Source organism: Myotis brandtii, unplaced genomic scaffold, assembly GCF_000412655.1.
Source record: "Myotis brandtii unplaced genomic scaffold, ASM41265v1 scaffold191, whole genome shotgun sequence".
Lineage (NCBI taxonomy): Eukaryota > Metazoa > Chordata > Mammalia > Chiroptera > Vespertilionidae > Myotis > Myotis brandtii.
The window spans coordinates 4,386,136-4,402,039 of NW_005357115.1; the positions used below are offsets into that span (position 1 = coordinate 4,386,136).

Consider the following 15,904-nt stretch of genomic DNA (forward strand, 5'->3'; position numbering starts at 1 on the left):
AACCCAGGCTTGTGCCCTGACCAGGAATCAAATGGTGGCCTACTAGTTCATGGGTCAACGCTCAACCACTAAGCCACACTGACTGGGCTGTTGATGTTTTTATCATGAAAAGGTGTTGGATTTTGTTGAATGTTTTTCTGAATCTATCGAAATGATTATGTGTTCTTTGTCTTTTGTTCTATTCATGTGGTGCATTATATTGATTTATTTTCATTTGTTAAAAATATGTTATTTTTTAACATATATGTAATAATTTTACAGTAAAACATAAACAAGTTATTTTAAATGTAGAGCAAAAGTTAACATGAAATACACTCTTCTTCTTGTTTTAGAATAGTGTCCCTACATTTTTGTGCAATGATATGAATGGCTCAAGACTTAAAGATGTCTTTCCAGGACTGCTTTTTATTTTTAACTAGAGGCCTGGTGCACAAAAATTTGTGCACTCGAGGGGGTCCCTCAGCCCGGCCTGTGCCCTCTCGCAGTCTGGGACCCCTCGGGGGATGTCCACCTGCTGGCTTAGGCCCGCTCCCCGGGGGGGGGGGGAGAGGAAGAGAGAGAGAGAAAAACATCCATCAGTTGAGAGAGAGAGAGAGAGAGAGAGGAAGAGAGAGAGAGAAAAACATCCATCAGTTGCCTCCTATACGCCCGCCCCCCCACAACCGGGGATCAAACCTGCTACCTAGGTATGTGCCCTGACCAGGAATCGAACCCGCAACCTTCTGTATAAACCAACTGAGCCACCTGGCCAGAGCAAGCATAAAACAATAGTTATGCTAGGAAAATAATCTTTTGTGGTTTTAAAAACTGGTATAAGTTAGGGGTTATATTACACTAAATATTGGGGGAAAATTGGTTAATATGTGAGGGAGACATATTTTTGTAAAATAAAAGCACAGAATAAGTACACCTTCAACTGCAGTTCTATCCTTGGGTTCTGAGAGTTTTGCTGTCACATATATTAAATGACAGGTTTGGTTTCTTCAGGAGATTCACTTCTAATGCAAATTTTGTCTGTTTATAGCAAGACCAATTCAGAAATACATTATTACCAGGCTATTTATTAAATGACCTGATAAGACATTAACAAACATTTCAGATTATTTTCATGAATCCTGGAGCCAGAAATAATCAGGCTTTCAAAATCAAGTACTATTTTTTGCTCTTTAGAATTTCAAAACCTTTCTCCTCCAAAAGGAAAGTTAATAAGAAACTGATTCCAGATTTATTTGCTTAATGTAGGTGATTCTAAATTTTACATTTATATGTTTTCTCCTCTTGTACCGAATAAAAATTATGCAAACTTGTCCAGGGTTATAATACTTTGCCCAGTTAAATATGCCAAAGCATTTTTGGCTTGAAAACAACCTGGACTTGGACAAATTTAGGGTGGTGATAATAATTATAATATACTAATAAATCCAAGCCTTAGTTATAGCACTGTTATAAAGCTTCTTTAGGTAATTCTATCATGCTACCAATAGAATAAAACTGTAATAATTCTGTAAATTTAGGAGTGTGATAAAATTATGAGCTGATAGATTTTAAAAATCTTATCTGTTGAGCAGAGCTAAAATAACAATAGTACTCGCATGTTTGTGGTGCTATTTTACTGTCCAAAGTGCTGTTAAAAACTGCACTATTTAATTTGTCCCTCATAACATACCCATGAAAAAGAATGATTTTTTACTATCATGTCTCCCTTTTTCTAGATTGGGTAAACTGAGACAGAGAAAGATTAGGTTACATAGAAAATTTAATTAATGCAGTTAGGCCTCCAACCCTGGCATACTGTATCCAACTAAGTCCTTTCTATGTGCTATCACCAGTTCTGGAGTTTATCTTAGAATTCGAAACTTGTATCTGGATATGATTAGATGGTTATTAGAATGTGTATATCAGATGATTTAATGAATTACCCTGAATGCTAATTGGTATTATGCCATTTGAATGTTTTCTTTTATAGAATAAATATGGCAGAGCTTTCCGAGACAGAAGGACCAGTAGATTGGAAAGAACGATGCGTAGCCCTGGAGTCCCAACTCATGAAATTTAGAGTTCAAGCAAGCAAGATAAGAGAGCTCCTAGCAGAGAAGGTAAGCTTTTCTCCTTAACCTGTGTGATTAAACAGCAGCGATTTAGGGCCTATTTCATTTCTGTTAAATAATCTCAGTACTTTTGGGGACAAACACTTGATGCAAAATGACTATAACTTAACTTTTTGTCAGGGCTTTGAAGCCATATTTGGTCTAGTCTTTTGCCAGTCTTAGAGTAAATTAAGACAAAGACATTTCATTACAAATACTATGCAATGGAATATGTAAGCAGTATGTGTATTTGATGAATGTAGAGTGCATTTACTCCAGAGAGAAAAGCTATAATTTATTTGATTTTATTAGAGAAGTGTGACAGCATTTTGATCTACTTAAATGTTTAGGAAAGTTATGTTTAAAGTGATTATAGAAGAACATTCTCTATCGATAGTAAAATGCGTTTATACTGTATTTGAAAAAATACAGTATTTATATTGACTATGTACCACTAAACTATCATCTCAGCTGGAATTTAATTTAAGATAATTACATGCTTTTCTTAATAATTCTAATAATATAATTAAAATTTTATTTATGTCACAGGAAGTTGGGGGGCATATATGTCTATAAAATGAATAGATAAATTCATTCATTTGTGCATTCATTCATTCAAAAATATTCACTGAGGGCTGACTCTGTGACAGACACTGTTCTTAATGCTGCAGTTACAATTGTGAACAAGACAAGCCGTGTTTCTATTTCCAGGGAACTTGGATTCTAGATCTGCACTGTCCAATATGGCAGCCACTAGCCACAAGTGGCTGTTGAGCATTTGAAATAAAGCTAGGTAAAATTGAAATGTGTTGCAAATGTAAAACACACACCAGATTTCAAAGATTTAGTATGCAAAAAAGAATGTAAAATATTTTACATTCTCTTGCAATAATTTTTATATTGATTGTATGTTGAAATGATAATTTTTGGATATTGGGTTAAATTAAAAATATTAAAATTAATTTTACTTATTTCTTTTTACTTTTTTAATTTTACTAGAAAATTTAAAATTATACATGTGACTCACATTATGTACTAGTATTTCTGTTGGACAATGCTGTCTGGGTGAATGGATAAATGATATTAATGGTCATTCATAACTGATCAGAGTAATTTACAGGTGGCTTCTTCAACTGTAGTCTGCATAATCCTTTTGGATGGAGGGCTGGTACAGGTATCAGATCTCCGAAAATGATCATCTTAAATCTTCCTTTCACTGCTAGCTAAGAATCTCTTAGCACAGAGGTATTCTAATGATATAACTATATATCACTAAAACCCAGAAAAACATCATTCAGTTTAATATCATCTTAAATTTTTGTGCTTTAACATCTTTTAGGTCCAAAGATTAAAGTTATGCCATTAGTACCCAATATCAATTTGCTTTACTTATCTCTATTATAATCAAAGTTGTAACTTGAAGAAAATACCAGTTGAATATCTCCAAGTTGGGGGAGCTTATCCTAACTCAAAGTTAGTGACACATGCTTTTGTCTTTTGCTCCTCTCTCTATAAAAATCATTTCTTAGGTTGTACTGTGATTTATCTGCTATTTTCCACAATTCTAATCACCTCATACAATGACTTTTGTCAAAATTATAAATTATACGTGTTGCTAAACCTCATGGATAATTTCCCAGGTGTTGCCTTAGTCTCTCAGCAGTTAGCACACTCTTGACTCCTCAAAATTTTCTTGGTTCTCTATGGACTAAATAGAAGTTATGCTTATTTGGTTTCCAATTAGTTGACCTTTAAATTCTGAATTTGATGGCAACATTTGTTCTGTTTTTTTTAGAAGACTTGTAACAAATTTTTTTTAGTGCCCATTTTTAAAACTTTAGTGTTGTTTTCTCTACAAGTAAAATTGTAAATAGCTTTTGATTATTAATTTATGTTACTAGACTTTATTTTTTCTTTGTCAGTGGATGAATTTTGAGAGTAATATTATTTTCAAATTGCTATTTTAGTTGTGGGTTTTTCTTCCTCCCCCCCTTTTTTTTGTCTTTTGTATCTGTGACTTAAATCCTTTGCCAGATCTAAGAGATGGAATTACTCAGTTGTGTCTTATACAGTGGAAAGTAGATAAGTTTGCCAAGTTACTCATGGTTTTCCAGTAAGTAGATTCAACATCAAAATGGAAATAACGTTTTTCACAATATTTTCTGTTATATTCCATTATGCAATATTTTTCTCTGGATTAAAAATTAGTTTTGGTACTCACCCATGTTTTAATAAAAATACCAAGTATTTGTTGATTTTTTATGTGCTTAACAACCTGTGAAGTAATAAATTTTATTGTTCCCATTTTACAGATTAGGAAACTGATGCTTACTATGTGCCAGGCAGTCTTCAAAGTGCTTTATGTAAATTAACTTTTTAATTATTACAACAACCCTAGGAGTTAGGTACTGAATTATCCATATTTGCATAGGAGGAAACTTAGGTGCATAGCAGTTATTTAGCTTGACTGTGTTTGTGCCAAAAAGTAAGTGATGAAGCCAAGATTTGAGACTTGGCATTCTGCTTTGAGAACCTGAATGCTTAGCCATCACCCTATATGGCCTCTCCCATCTAGTTTTATTACCACATTCCTTGCTTTCTCTGACATACCCACTCATCTATTCAATCTTCTTTTCAGCCATGCAGCATATAAATCCATCTCTGCTTGGGGCCGGTATTTGTGTGTTACGATGTGTGTGTGTATGTAGTAATAATGATTTACATAACATTACGTATCTTTTCAAAGCGAACCCTATTGCATTGCTTCTACATGCCAACTTGAGTCAAATATTGCATTCCAGAGGCCAGTCTGGTCCCATTCATAACCATTGGTTTTATGTTAGGACCAGTCTGCTCTATAGCTTTTCCCTGCTAGTTCTCCACACCTTCCCCCCAAATGGATGCTGGTCCAAGGCTGAGGATTCTTTTTTTTCAAGGCTGAGGATTCTTGAGAGAATACTAATTTGATTCTTTAGCTCTTTGCCAGGAATTCTAGCCAACTTTTCTTTTCTGCAATAGTTTTTGATTCTTGGTTCTGTTTTATTGGCACGGGCTATGGCAGCTAACAGTAAGTGCTAACTATAGGTCCTAAGCAATTAGTACAACCATTAGCTAATTTAAACCCCAAAGTAACCTGATGAGGAAACTATTGTGATTCCCAGTCTAAATATGTTGACATTAAGACTGAGAGTATTTGAATAGTGTGCCCAGTATCATACAGCTAGAAATTGAAGATCTGGCAGTAAATCTTAGATCTTTCACGCTTTTCTTGTGATGCAGTTTATAAATAGAGTGCCTGGCACATAGAAGTAACTCATTATTATTTTCCTATATCTTTCTAAATGAATACACTGGCTAAGTGTGCAAGGAGATGATTTCAACAAATGTAATTACCAATTAATAGGAGACATCTTTCTGAATTTTTTAGGAAAGACGTGTGAGATGATCTCAGAGTGTTTTTTATAATGAAAGGTGAATTTTTAGTTATGTATACCTTATGTGTGTTTTTTTTTTTTTGGAGATGGAGTAGGAGAATACAGGGGATTTTTCTTAAAAAGAGTTATTTTGTATTTTTTTAAATCATAATTTCTAAGTAACTTAGAATATTGAAGTTTATGAAGAAAAAGGCCTTATTGAAGTCTTGGGCAAATACTGCTGTAAGTGGGAGAGGTCTTTAAAGGAATTTAAGGAATGGTGTTGGAAATATCTCTAGTATGCCAAATATAAACTCTTCAGGGAAGCTGAGATTTAAGTAGTTTTCCTACTTTACAGTATTACTAGTTTTCTGAGTCAGGGAGGGAAGAAGGAAAGTTTCATTTTAAGTTGAAGTGAATGTTATTTCCTATGGGTTAGATTGGAAGAATTTTTCCTTTAGGTATCAGCGTGGCCCAAGTCACCTAATGCTGCCTTTGGCTGATACAGCATTACTGTCTGGTTTCTGGCCACTTGACCTTCCTTCTGTGACTATGATTCCCCAGAGGTGGTTTAGAATTCTCTCATGGGAATGAGGAGTCCGTGGACAGCACAATGTTTGCTTTTCATATGACCACGATTACCCTATTTAAATTCCACATCTCAGTGTCTCTGTTGCCTCACCTAATATTTCACAGTGCCTAACAGAAATTATACGTATACTAACAATAAGACTTTGCAGGCTAATTTATATTATTTTGGGCTACTGACTGAAGATATTATTTATTATAACAAAATGGTGATAGAGTCTTTTATGGGTTCTATGGGGGCAACAGTCAGGAAGAAAGCTACTTGGGGGATTGCTGTCTACAGCAGTAAGTATAAAGGTCCTAAAGTATTCCGTCTAAAGTAACCAGTCTACAATACTTGAGACACTAAGCATTAATCACAGTGGTGTTATGATCTGAGATCAGTGGCATATTTCCTCCTGCCATTTGCTGCTGTGTCCAGTCTGGCTACAGAGAGCACTTCTGTAGTAATCAAAACAGAAGGTTTTGTTATTGTATTAAGTGGCCTGTTCATAAAATACTTATTTTTGTCCAATGCCTGATATGGGCAGCAGATCATTCAAGTTTCTTTTAGTGACTTAGTGTGGATTGGTTATGGAATTAGCCTAAGCTTTACATAATAGCTTACATCGTGAAAGTAAAAACTTACATGAATATTTTCTGCATTGCTTTATTAAGTGTTTTGCAAAGTTGCTTTCCAGCTTGAATGATTATGAAAACAGTCACTCAAAGTTAAAGTATTGCCTTTCATACTTTTTTTCTATAAACTGATTTTAAAGTGTCCTAAACTTTATTGGAGATACTTGCATGTGTACTTACATTTATGTAATGTGACACATTCAGCATTTATAATCTATAATATAGATTGTGAAAATGTAGTGATTTTCTTTTATCAAAGTTTGTATTACATCTATTGAATTTTTATTATGTGGTATTCATTACTCCAGCCTTAACCATTGTTATGTATCTAAATAAATACACTCAAAATCTGGGGAGAAACTGCTTAGCTTATTTCCTATTCAGTGTAGAATCCTGTTAGAATCTCAAATTCCAAATTGAGCTTCTCTTGGTTCTATCTCTTTCCCTGCATTTCTGCAAGAACTCCTGCATATTTCAGGCAGACTGCCAGCTGCATGTCTTCAGATCACTTCCAAATCGCTTAGCTCTGCACACTTTTTAGAAGGCTAAGTCTTTTCATAGGTTCTATACTTAAGACAATTCCTCCTTCCATAGTCATGTATTTAAAGTCGCCAGATGTTGTCGTGTGGCCCAGATAGGAGGGTAGTGATGCATCCCTAGGAAACAGAAGCTACTTTAAATTTTCAATGACAGCAAGTATAGTGGGATGTGCAAGGAAGAACCAGTTGTAGTTGTTGCCATACTTTTCAAAGACATAGTTGTAAGTTTTCCTCATCTGTATCCACGTCATTGTTAAAATGTTAAACAAACTAATCACTTTTAGGACTGTTGGGCTCTGCTTTGTTCCAGTGTGGACCTAAGTATCTTTCAGTACAGCCCAATCATGGTCATTTTTGGATTCTCCAAGAAAGAGATAGGAAATACAGCTTATGAGAATACACCACTTTCTGATATCATTGTGACTTTCTGATCAACAAATCAAGAATGACATTTGAGGTTTTACCATTCTCTTAAAGTTAATTTATTGTTTTTATTATGTGTTGACGAATAATTTTTAATTTACAGTCCAATGAAGAAAATTCTATTGATGTATACTCATGTGTTATATATTACATTGTATTAAAAGTATCAAACCTTTGGTTATTTTGTTTGATCTGTTTTTAAATGTGCACTGAAAGAGCCTTTAATGTGGTAAATTGTATGTCATTCATATCCATTGAACTACTTTAAATACTTCTTAAAAAGTTGATGACATTGTGAGATTTCTAAGTGCCTTTCAAAAGGGAAATACGAGCTTTTCTATTTTTTCTATTTTCCTCGCTTTACAGATGCAACAGCTTGAGAGACAAGTTATTGATGCTGAACGTCAAGCAGAAAAAGCTTTTCAACAGGTAGGGTATAATTTTAGTTAAAAATGCCTTTTTCTCCCTCTACTAATATCAACATTGTTTTGCCCAAAACGGTCCTCAAACTAGTCTTCTGCCCTCCTCTACATACTATCATTTTGACTGTTCATGAGCTAGATCCATAGAGAAATGGAGAATCTAGCTTTATTTTGCCACTTAACTGGTTTTCAAAAGGATAAATATACTTCTGTTAGGAAGTTTCATCTTACTTTTGAGAAAATCAAATACGAATTTTATGGTAATCCTAATCAAAATGAAGTTTTGTATGTGAATAATATAGCAGCTTTATTTATAGTAATAAAGAGTTGGAAGTAATATGAATGCCATGTCATAGAAGAATAAAGGAGTGAACTATATCCACTCCATGAAGCATTAAACAACAATTAAAAGTAATATAATAGCTTGGCCGGTGTGGTTCAGTGGTTGAGTGTTGACCCAGGAACCAAGAGATTGAGGTTCGATTCCCAGTCAGGGCACATGCCTGGGTTTTGGACTCGATCCCTAGTAAGGAGTGTGCAGGAGGCAGCTGATCAGTGATTCTTTCTCATCATTGATGTTTCTATCTCTCTCCCTCCCCCTCTCCCTTCCTCTCTCTGAAATAAATAAAAACATGTTTTTAAAAAAACTTTAAAAATAATAATATTACAAAGAATATATACTACTAATATGGAACAATGCTTAGAGTTATATTAGGAAAACTATATACAAAATTTTACACTTAATATGTTAATAGGTTTGGGGAGACAAGTCAAATGCTTGATAAGTCACTTAACCCTTTCTGGGTCTTGCCAACAGCAAAATGAGTGGTTTGGATGAGGCCACCAACCTTAAAGTTTGTCTAATAACCTTAATCCATAGCTTCACATTTTATGAAAAGATGTCTATCAGATCAGTCAAGTCAAGAATTTCAAAATTATTATTTCTCCAAGAAGTTTATATTAAATTTCTTATTCTTGCTCTAAATTTATCATGTTTCTGTCCTTCAGTTTGATAATAGCATTATCAAATTATGTTTTCACCTAAAAGATTTAATTTCACACAGCAGATTCTTTTAGTGGCCTGACAAGTTTCCAAGGAAACCCAAACTAACCTAATCCTTAGTTTTCTTAAATTAATTATTATTGAAAAGAAATTTTTTAAACTTTATTATGCCAAATGTCAACCCCTACAAGAGTATAGGTAATGAACACCCAATACCAACTTCAACAGTTAATTAACTCATGGTTACTCTATAACTCCATCCACTTTTCCCTCCTCACCCCCACACCAGGTTATTTTGAAACAAATCCCAGACATCTTATTTCACCCATGAGTATTTCAGCAACTAATCTAAAAATGAAGACTTAAAAATCTTAACCACAGTGCCATCATCACGTTAAAAAATTACCAATAATTCTCTAAAAACTCAACTTTAGGTATTGGTAGAAGTACTAGTACTAATGGTAAGGATCTTTGCTGTGCTTGGTTTTTATATTTATTATTATTATTGATTTTAGAAAGAGGAAGGGAGAGAGAGAAACATCAATGTGAGAGAGAAACATTGTTCTGTTGTCTCTTGCATGCACCCCAACCAGGGATTGAACCCGCAACCTTGCGGTGTAAGGGACAATGCTCCAACCTACTGAGCCACACCAGCCAGGGCTTATATTCTTTAGCTGATAGTAATATCTCCACTTCAATCTAAGTATTGGCTAAAAAGCCAATAATTAACAATAAAATTGTAAAAGGTTACTTATAGTCTATGAAAGACTCTTATTTTTATGACATTGTCATTCTACACCAAGTGTTTTGTTTCTTTTCTGTGGTGGGTCCTATATGTATGTCCCTGTTTAGCCCCACACCTTGCAGCACACATTTTGTCTGCCTCTCTGGCTTTCATGTCTACCTCCTTGTCTTCTCCTTTCTGATTTTGGCCTTTCCTGATGACATCTCTCTTTACCTCTAATGCCCCTGTCTATCTCTATATGTCTCTCTACCCTTTCTTTCTCCTCTTTAACTGCTCATACTATAGGGAAAAAGAAAGAAAGAAATTGAGAATGGCTTTGTTTGCCCTTTCTTAAATTGAAATACTTACTGTACATATATGGCACATTTATTTAGCTCTGAAAATTAAACTAAGTACATTTTATGTGTGATTTTCAGGGTTTTTTTTTCTTTGATTCACTGGATCTTAGTAGAAATAAAGAAACCCATCCCCAATTCAAGGGAAGAAAACCATGGCAGTTTATAGCTATTAGGCTCATCTACTGATTTGATAAGTTAACAGGAAGAACTTCTTATTTGACATTGTCCTTTGAGGATACCAGGTGTAAAGTTACTTAATTCTTTGTGCTACATTTTTAAGCAATAAAACATGATAGTTGATTATTTTAGACATACCGCCTTAAATCAGTTCCCACCCCTAAAAAAGGAGTAAGACTTGCAAATCTCCCAGTTTCTATAGAATTTAGCAAAATCCGTATATATTTCTTTTTGTGACAACACTTTAAATTTATTCAGTACCTATTTTTTATGCTTCCAATGGAATTTTTTCTTAAATACTTCATAATGAACCTAAAAGTTAACAGGAAATATAAACAGAGCAGATGAATTCTCATGCACCGATTATAGCACCTTGCTTTGGCCTTCACAAGATTAAGTAAATATTATTAAGTTGGGGCAACTGAATCCTCTGCTATCTTTAACAGTTTCCATGGGACTGGGGCCTATCTGTTGTTTATGTTGCTTAAATTCAGCTTGTCCTTTGTCATTGAGCCATAGCCTAAGACTTAAACTGTACTTTATTAACCAAAAAGGAATGTTTCACCACTAAAAGCAGTAGTCAGCCGAAACGAGCTCAACAGGATACTTTTTAGCTTTGACCATTTTTCTTCTTGTTTATTCATGAGTGGCATCACCTGCAAAACCATTAAATACGTGGGGTTTAGGAAAAAAAAATCACATATTTCCCCAGAGGCATATTGGCCGTCTTTATACTTAATGCTGTAGTACATTTTTATTGTTACTCACAACTGTCGAAAGCAGTGTGTGCAGATCAACCCACTACTGTTTATGAGTATTCTATGAGACAGAACAACAACAAGTAGCACATTTGGATATAATGACCCACAGGATTCATTCCCAAGCACCTGATTAGCCGTGTACTCAAAGGTACTACACGGTTTTATGCTAACCAAAGAGGGGTAAATAATTTCCCCTGGAGAAGTTTGTGTTTTCCTTGTGTCCTGAGTTCAGTCACTTGCCTTTGTTTGTGATTGGTAGGAGCTGGATTTAAAGTTCCCTGTGACCGTTCTAACATGTGGGCTAATCTGCTTTTCTGTAAAGTTGGTTGTTAGTATCCAAATCATTTTTGGTTCCTAATAAATGATTCCTACTCAGTCATCCTGATCTCCAGGGCCTGGCAAGCGTTTCTTTACCAACCAGTTTGAATTCATGTATGTTTGTTATTGGCCAGTCTCTGAGTAGTTAAAATTTTTATATGGTCCAGATTAAATGAATCAAAAAAGAACCGGGCTATTTTCTGTGGACTTGTGGTAAGATATTTTGAAAGCGGCTTGGTTTTTCTATAAGCCTTTTCTGTAGAACTCTTATCCATTAATTATCAAGGACGACTGCTGAATTCTGTGGAACTCGGTCTTAACAGGACCACTTAGCAAGTGGGTTGCCTGGCACTGCTTTGTGATCGCTCTCCCTGGGAGACTTTGCCATTTTTGCCAATATTTTCCTTGCCTGGGAAAGTTGTTTATCTAAAAGTACTAATCAATTTACAGAGTTGCACGTGCCAAAGATGCAGCCAAGGAGCTCTGACTGTGGCATTCATTCATAAAACGAGAACGCCTTTCAAACTGAACGTGTTTTTCAGGGGAGATGCGTACTCCCAAACCAGAGTTTTCCTAGGCAATAACAGGACAGTTTTATGTGGCAGCCCAAGGTCTGTAGGGTGGCTTGCTCTGACTTAATAAAAAGAGACTGTACGTGTAGGCCTGGTAATGTTTATTTCTATTCTTATTCAGTTATTTTTGGTTTTCTTTAGCTTTATAGGCGTGGAAAATTTATTTCCTTCTAGGCCCTTTGGCTGATCTAATAATTAAACTGGTGTAAGACAGATTTACAGGATAAAACCCCCCAATTTAATTATTTATGTATGGGAGCCCCATAAAGACATGAGGCTCATAGAAGTGAACAAAGCAGGCAGCTTTCATACCTTTTAGGCGAGAGAACAATCAATCTGTGAAAAATTGACAAGACAAAGGGGGTTGCGCTTCACTAAATTTGTGAAGAAGTAACAAGGCTTGTTTATATCGTTTTCTCGGCCCTAAATTTCTTATTCCGGTGGTAAGAATGCCTTCTACCCTTCTGATACAGGGAGGGTATCTTTCACATGGGAGATTTGTTTCCTGCTTTGGGGGGAACCAAAGAGGGTCAGAGTGTCCTTCTTGTACTGGCTGTTTCTCAAGTAACTTTAATTCAAATAATCAGTATGCCAAAGAGGCATATTTGGGGCAGATCTATTCTGCTCCCCTTTAGGTTTATCATCTATTACTGGATCCCTGGAGCAGAAATAGCATTTTGGACTTGGACTCTGCTCTTCTCTCTCTGCTTCCACAGCTACAGGATGTCCTGTGCAAAACTGGCTGTACCATCTTCAGATCGACCCTAGATACTCACTGTCCTGCTCCAGCTGTTTTTCACGACAGCATCTCTCATGTAGACCTCTGTCCTTGACTATTGGTCTGCAGTTTCTGCAGAAAGCCTGCTATATTATGTTAAAAAAAACCTAAACCTTAAGATAACTTAAAATTGTCTCTTAGTGAAATACATTTTTATCTTTTTAAAAATCTACTTTTATTTTCATAGTTTCCAGCCACGTGGGTGGTATTTAAATAGGACACTTTTGGCATTGGAGTTGGATTTACATTTATACGCTGAACCCACAGATGAAATCTTGTATTCATGGTTAAAAAACCAAAACTAACCTTAAGATCATCCTTCTAGATGTTAAGTAATTTTAAATATTAAGTAAGGACTGTGTGATTTTTCAGAGGTGTTTTTAATAGTTTAAGGTTTTTCATCCTAACTATAATCTTTAATTCCTCAAATGCTTTTGCATATTTCTCTTCCTTGCCCCTATAATCTGAAACATTGCTAAAATTACATTCTTGCTTATTTGGAGTATACAAACTAAAAGTCTTACTGTCGTAGAAATTGCCCAGCACTTCATTTTCTTTCTTACTATCATTAACACTCACACATCCCTTCTAAGATTTCATATGCTCAAATGTGTTTTGCAAAAGATCCAAGCAGAGCCAATATATTTTAGATAGTAAACTTGAGGCACCGCTGTACCCCCAGACACACTCTTTTATCTTGTTCTTTTTTCCCCGTTACCCTTATCATCTTGTGTAACATACTGTATAATTTTTACACCTTTATTATACTTGTGATCTCTCTTACCCAGTAGAATTTAATTTCAATTCAAGCAAAGACTTTAGGCCCATTTTATTCACTGATGTCTTCCCAGGACCTAGAGCAGGCCTGGCAGTGGCAGGTATTTACTGAATATTTGTTAAACTAGTGAACCAATAAACCTCACGTGGCATACTCTCCTACCTATATCTTGACACTCATATTTTTAAAATATTTTTTATGATTCCATCAGTGGAGCTTAAGGTTCTTTTGATTTCCTTTTGTTTTCCATTATGTGTATGTGTGTGTGTGTGTATGTGTGTGTGTGTGTGTGTGTGTGTGTGTGTTTTCATGTAAGTTTAACTTTTCCCTCAAAATTTGTTATTATGCTAGGCCAGTGGTTGGCAAACTCATTAGTCAACAGAGCCAAATATCAACAGTACAACGATTGAAATTTCTTTTGAGAGCCAAATTTTTTAAACTTCAACTATATAGGTAGGTACATTTCTCTATATGTCCAAACCATCTCAACATACCTTTCTCAAAATAGACTCGCCCAGGCTGAAAACCGACTTCTGCGCATGGGCCACGAAGTTTCAATCGCACTGTACGTGCGCGCCTGCACGTGGTATTTTGTTGAAGAGCCACACTGAAGGGGCCAAAGAGCCGCATGTGGCTTGCGAGCCGCGGTTTGCCGACCACTGTGCTAGGCCATCCAATTAGAGTCTTTATGTCACCACTCACCTTCTTTTCTTTATATTCCTACTTTGTTTAAAATATGAAAAAGTTAGGGCTGGAAACTTCCTGATCCTATACTCTTATGAAATGCTTTGCATATTATTATTGTTCTATTAAACATGTACATTATATGATAGCAATAATCTGCAAATCTCTAATGTACCCTTTTGTACCTCAGAGTTAACACCACTTGGCAAAGTAGTCTTCAGACTTGATAATTGTTATATATATTGAAATGTGCTGTGCAGTATTTTCCTTTTATGATGATAACTTTTAGGAACCTATTTAATGTGAAAGTAAAATTCTAAATTTAATACTATGATAAATTAAGTCCATGCCTAATTTTATTATTTACCTTCTGAACTTAGGTACAAGTTATGGAAGAGAAATTAAAAGCAGCTAATATTCAAACCAGTGAATCAGAGACAAGGTTATATAAAAAGTGTCAAGATCTGGAGACCCTGATACAGGAAAAAGATGATATCATACAAAACTTGGAACTGCAACTTGAAGAGCAGGTTAGGAAGAATTTGATCATTAAACAGTTCTAAATATATGCATTCATTTATGCATAATCACAAAGATGAAAGAGACAGAGCTTAAACTTCTAAATTTTGGTCTGAAATCTTACTCATTTGGTCAACCCATAGAATTGCATTACATTTATTGGTGAGAGGTGAAGGAAATGGCCTTCACCTTTAAGTCTGGGGTAATTCTGAGACACTTTTTGTATGTGACAATGCTCCTAACTATAAAAGTGTGAGTGTAATGTTTAAGTTGAAAACACTTGGTTATCAGCAGGCATTTCTGTCTGTAAAATGTTTCAAGTAAATCTTTGTTTTAGAATGTTTAGGGTGTTGGGAATGTTGATGGCTCGTTATATTTTAAATATAGTTTGTGGCTAATCTGTCTGCTTAGAAATGTGCACACTGCTTATAAACTACTTTATTGAGATCAAGTATTGTATTTAGTTCATTTTAAAAGTTTATTAGCAAAAAAAAATTGCATTAGGATTATTTAGCGTCATTTAAATATGACCACTCTGAAATTGTTAAATATGTTAAATTACTTATTTTCAGCTTTTTTTTCATTTCTGTAGGGATTGGTGTTTTGTTGGGTCAGTGGTTTTCAGCCTTCACCACCCCTGTTCCCCACCAACTGTAATTTATACAGTAGTCACGTTCTCAGGAGTTTTGTGACCAAACTCGATTTTAAGTTGGTAAATGTGAGCTAGCGCTTTTTGATCTTCATTTTTTTTTCTGGATCTTTAAAAGCTAGTAGTGTTTGAGGGGGAAACAAAGTCATGCCCCAGAGGAGATTCTGACTCTCTTCCCCCCAACCTGGTTGTCCACCCCCCCATTGTTATAAACCCTAGACCAGTGGTCGGCAAACCGAGGTTCGCGAGCCACATGTGGCTCTTTAGCCCCTTGAGTGTGGCTCTTCCAGAAAACACCACGTGCGGGCGCGCACGTACAGTGCAATTGAGTCTTCGTGGTCCATGCGCAGAGGTCGGTTTTCGGCCTGGGCGAGTCTATTCTTCCTTGCATCACTGACAGGATATTTAGTACTAAATGACACGTGTTTAGTTGTAAAGTGTCTCTCCAAATTTGATTTCTTGTTATGCGCCAATTTTTCCTGACAAATAAGA

General features: G+C 35.4%; 1 protein-coding gene across 1 annotated transcript in view; it reads left to right on the forward strand.

Moving 5' to 3' along the window:
• Positions 1 to 1,968: 1,968 nt before the first annotated feature.
• The window catches only part of PLEKHH2 (pleckstrin homology domain containing, family H (with MyTH4 domain) member 2), a 67,540-nt gene continuing 53,604 nt past the window's right edge, over positions 1,969 to 15,904 (forward strand). The window contains exons 1-3 of the mRNA XM_014538495.1: positions 1,969 to 2,096; positions 8,035 to 8,097; positions 14,625 to 14,774. Coding sequence (XP_014393981.1) covers positions 1,974 to 2,096; positions 8,035 to 8,097; positions 14,625 to 14,774 — 336 coding nt within the window. The 5' untranslated portion in view covers positions 1,969 to 1,973. The remainder of the gene's footprint in view (positions 2,097 to 8,034; positions 8,098 to 14,624; positions 14,775 to 15,904) is intronic.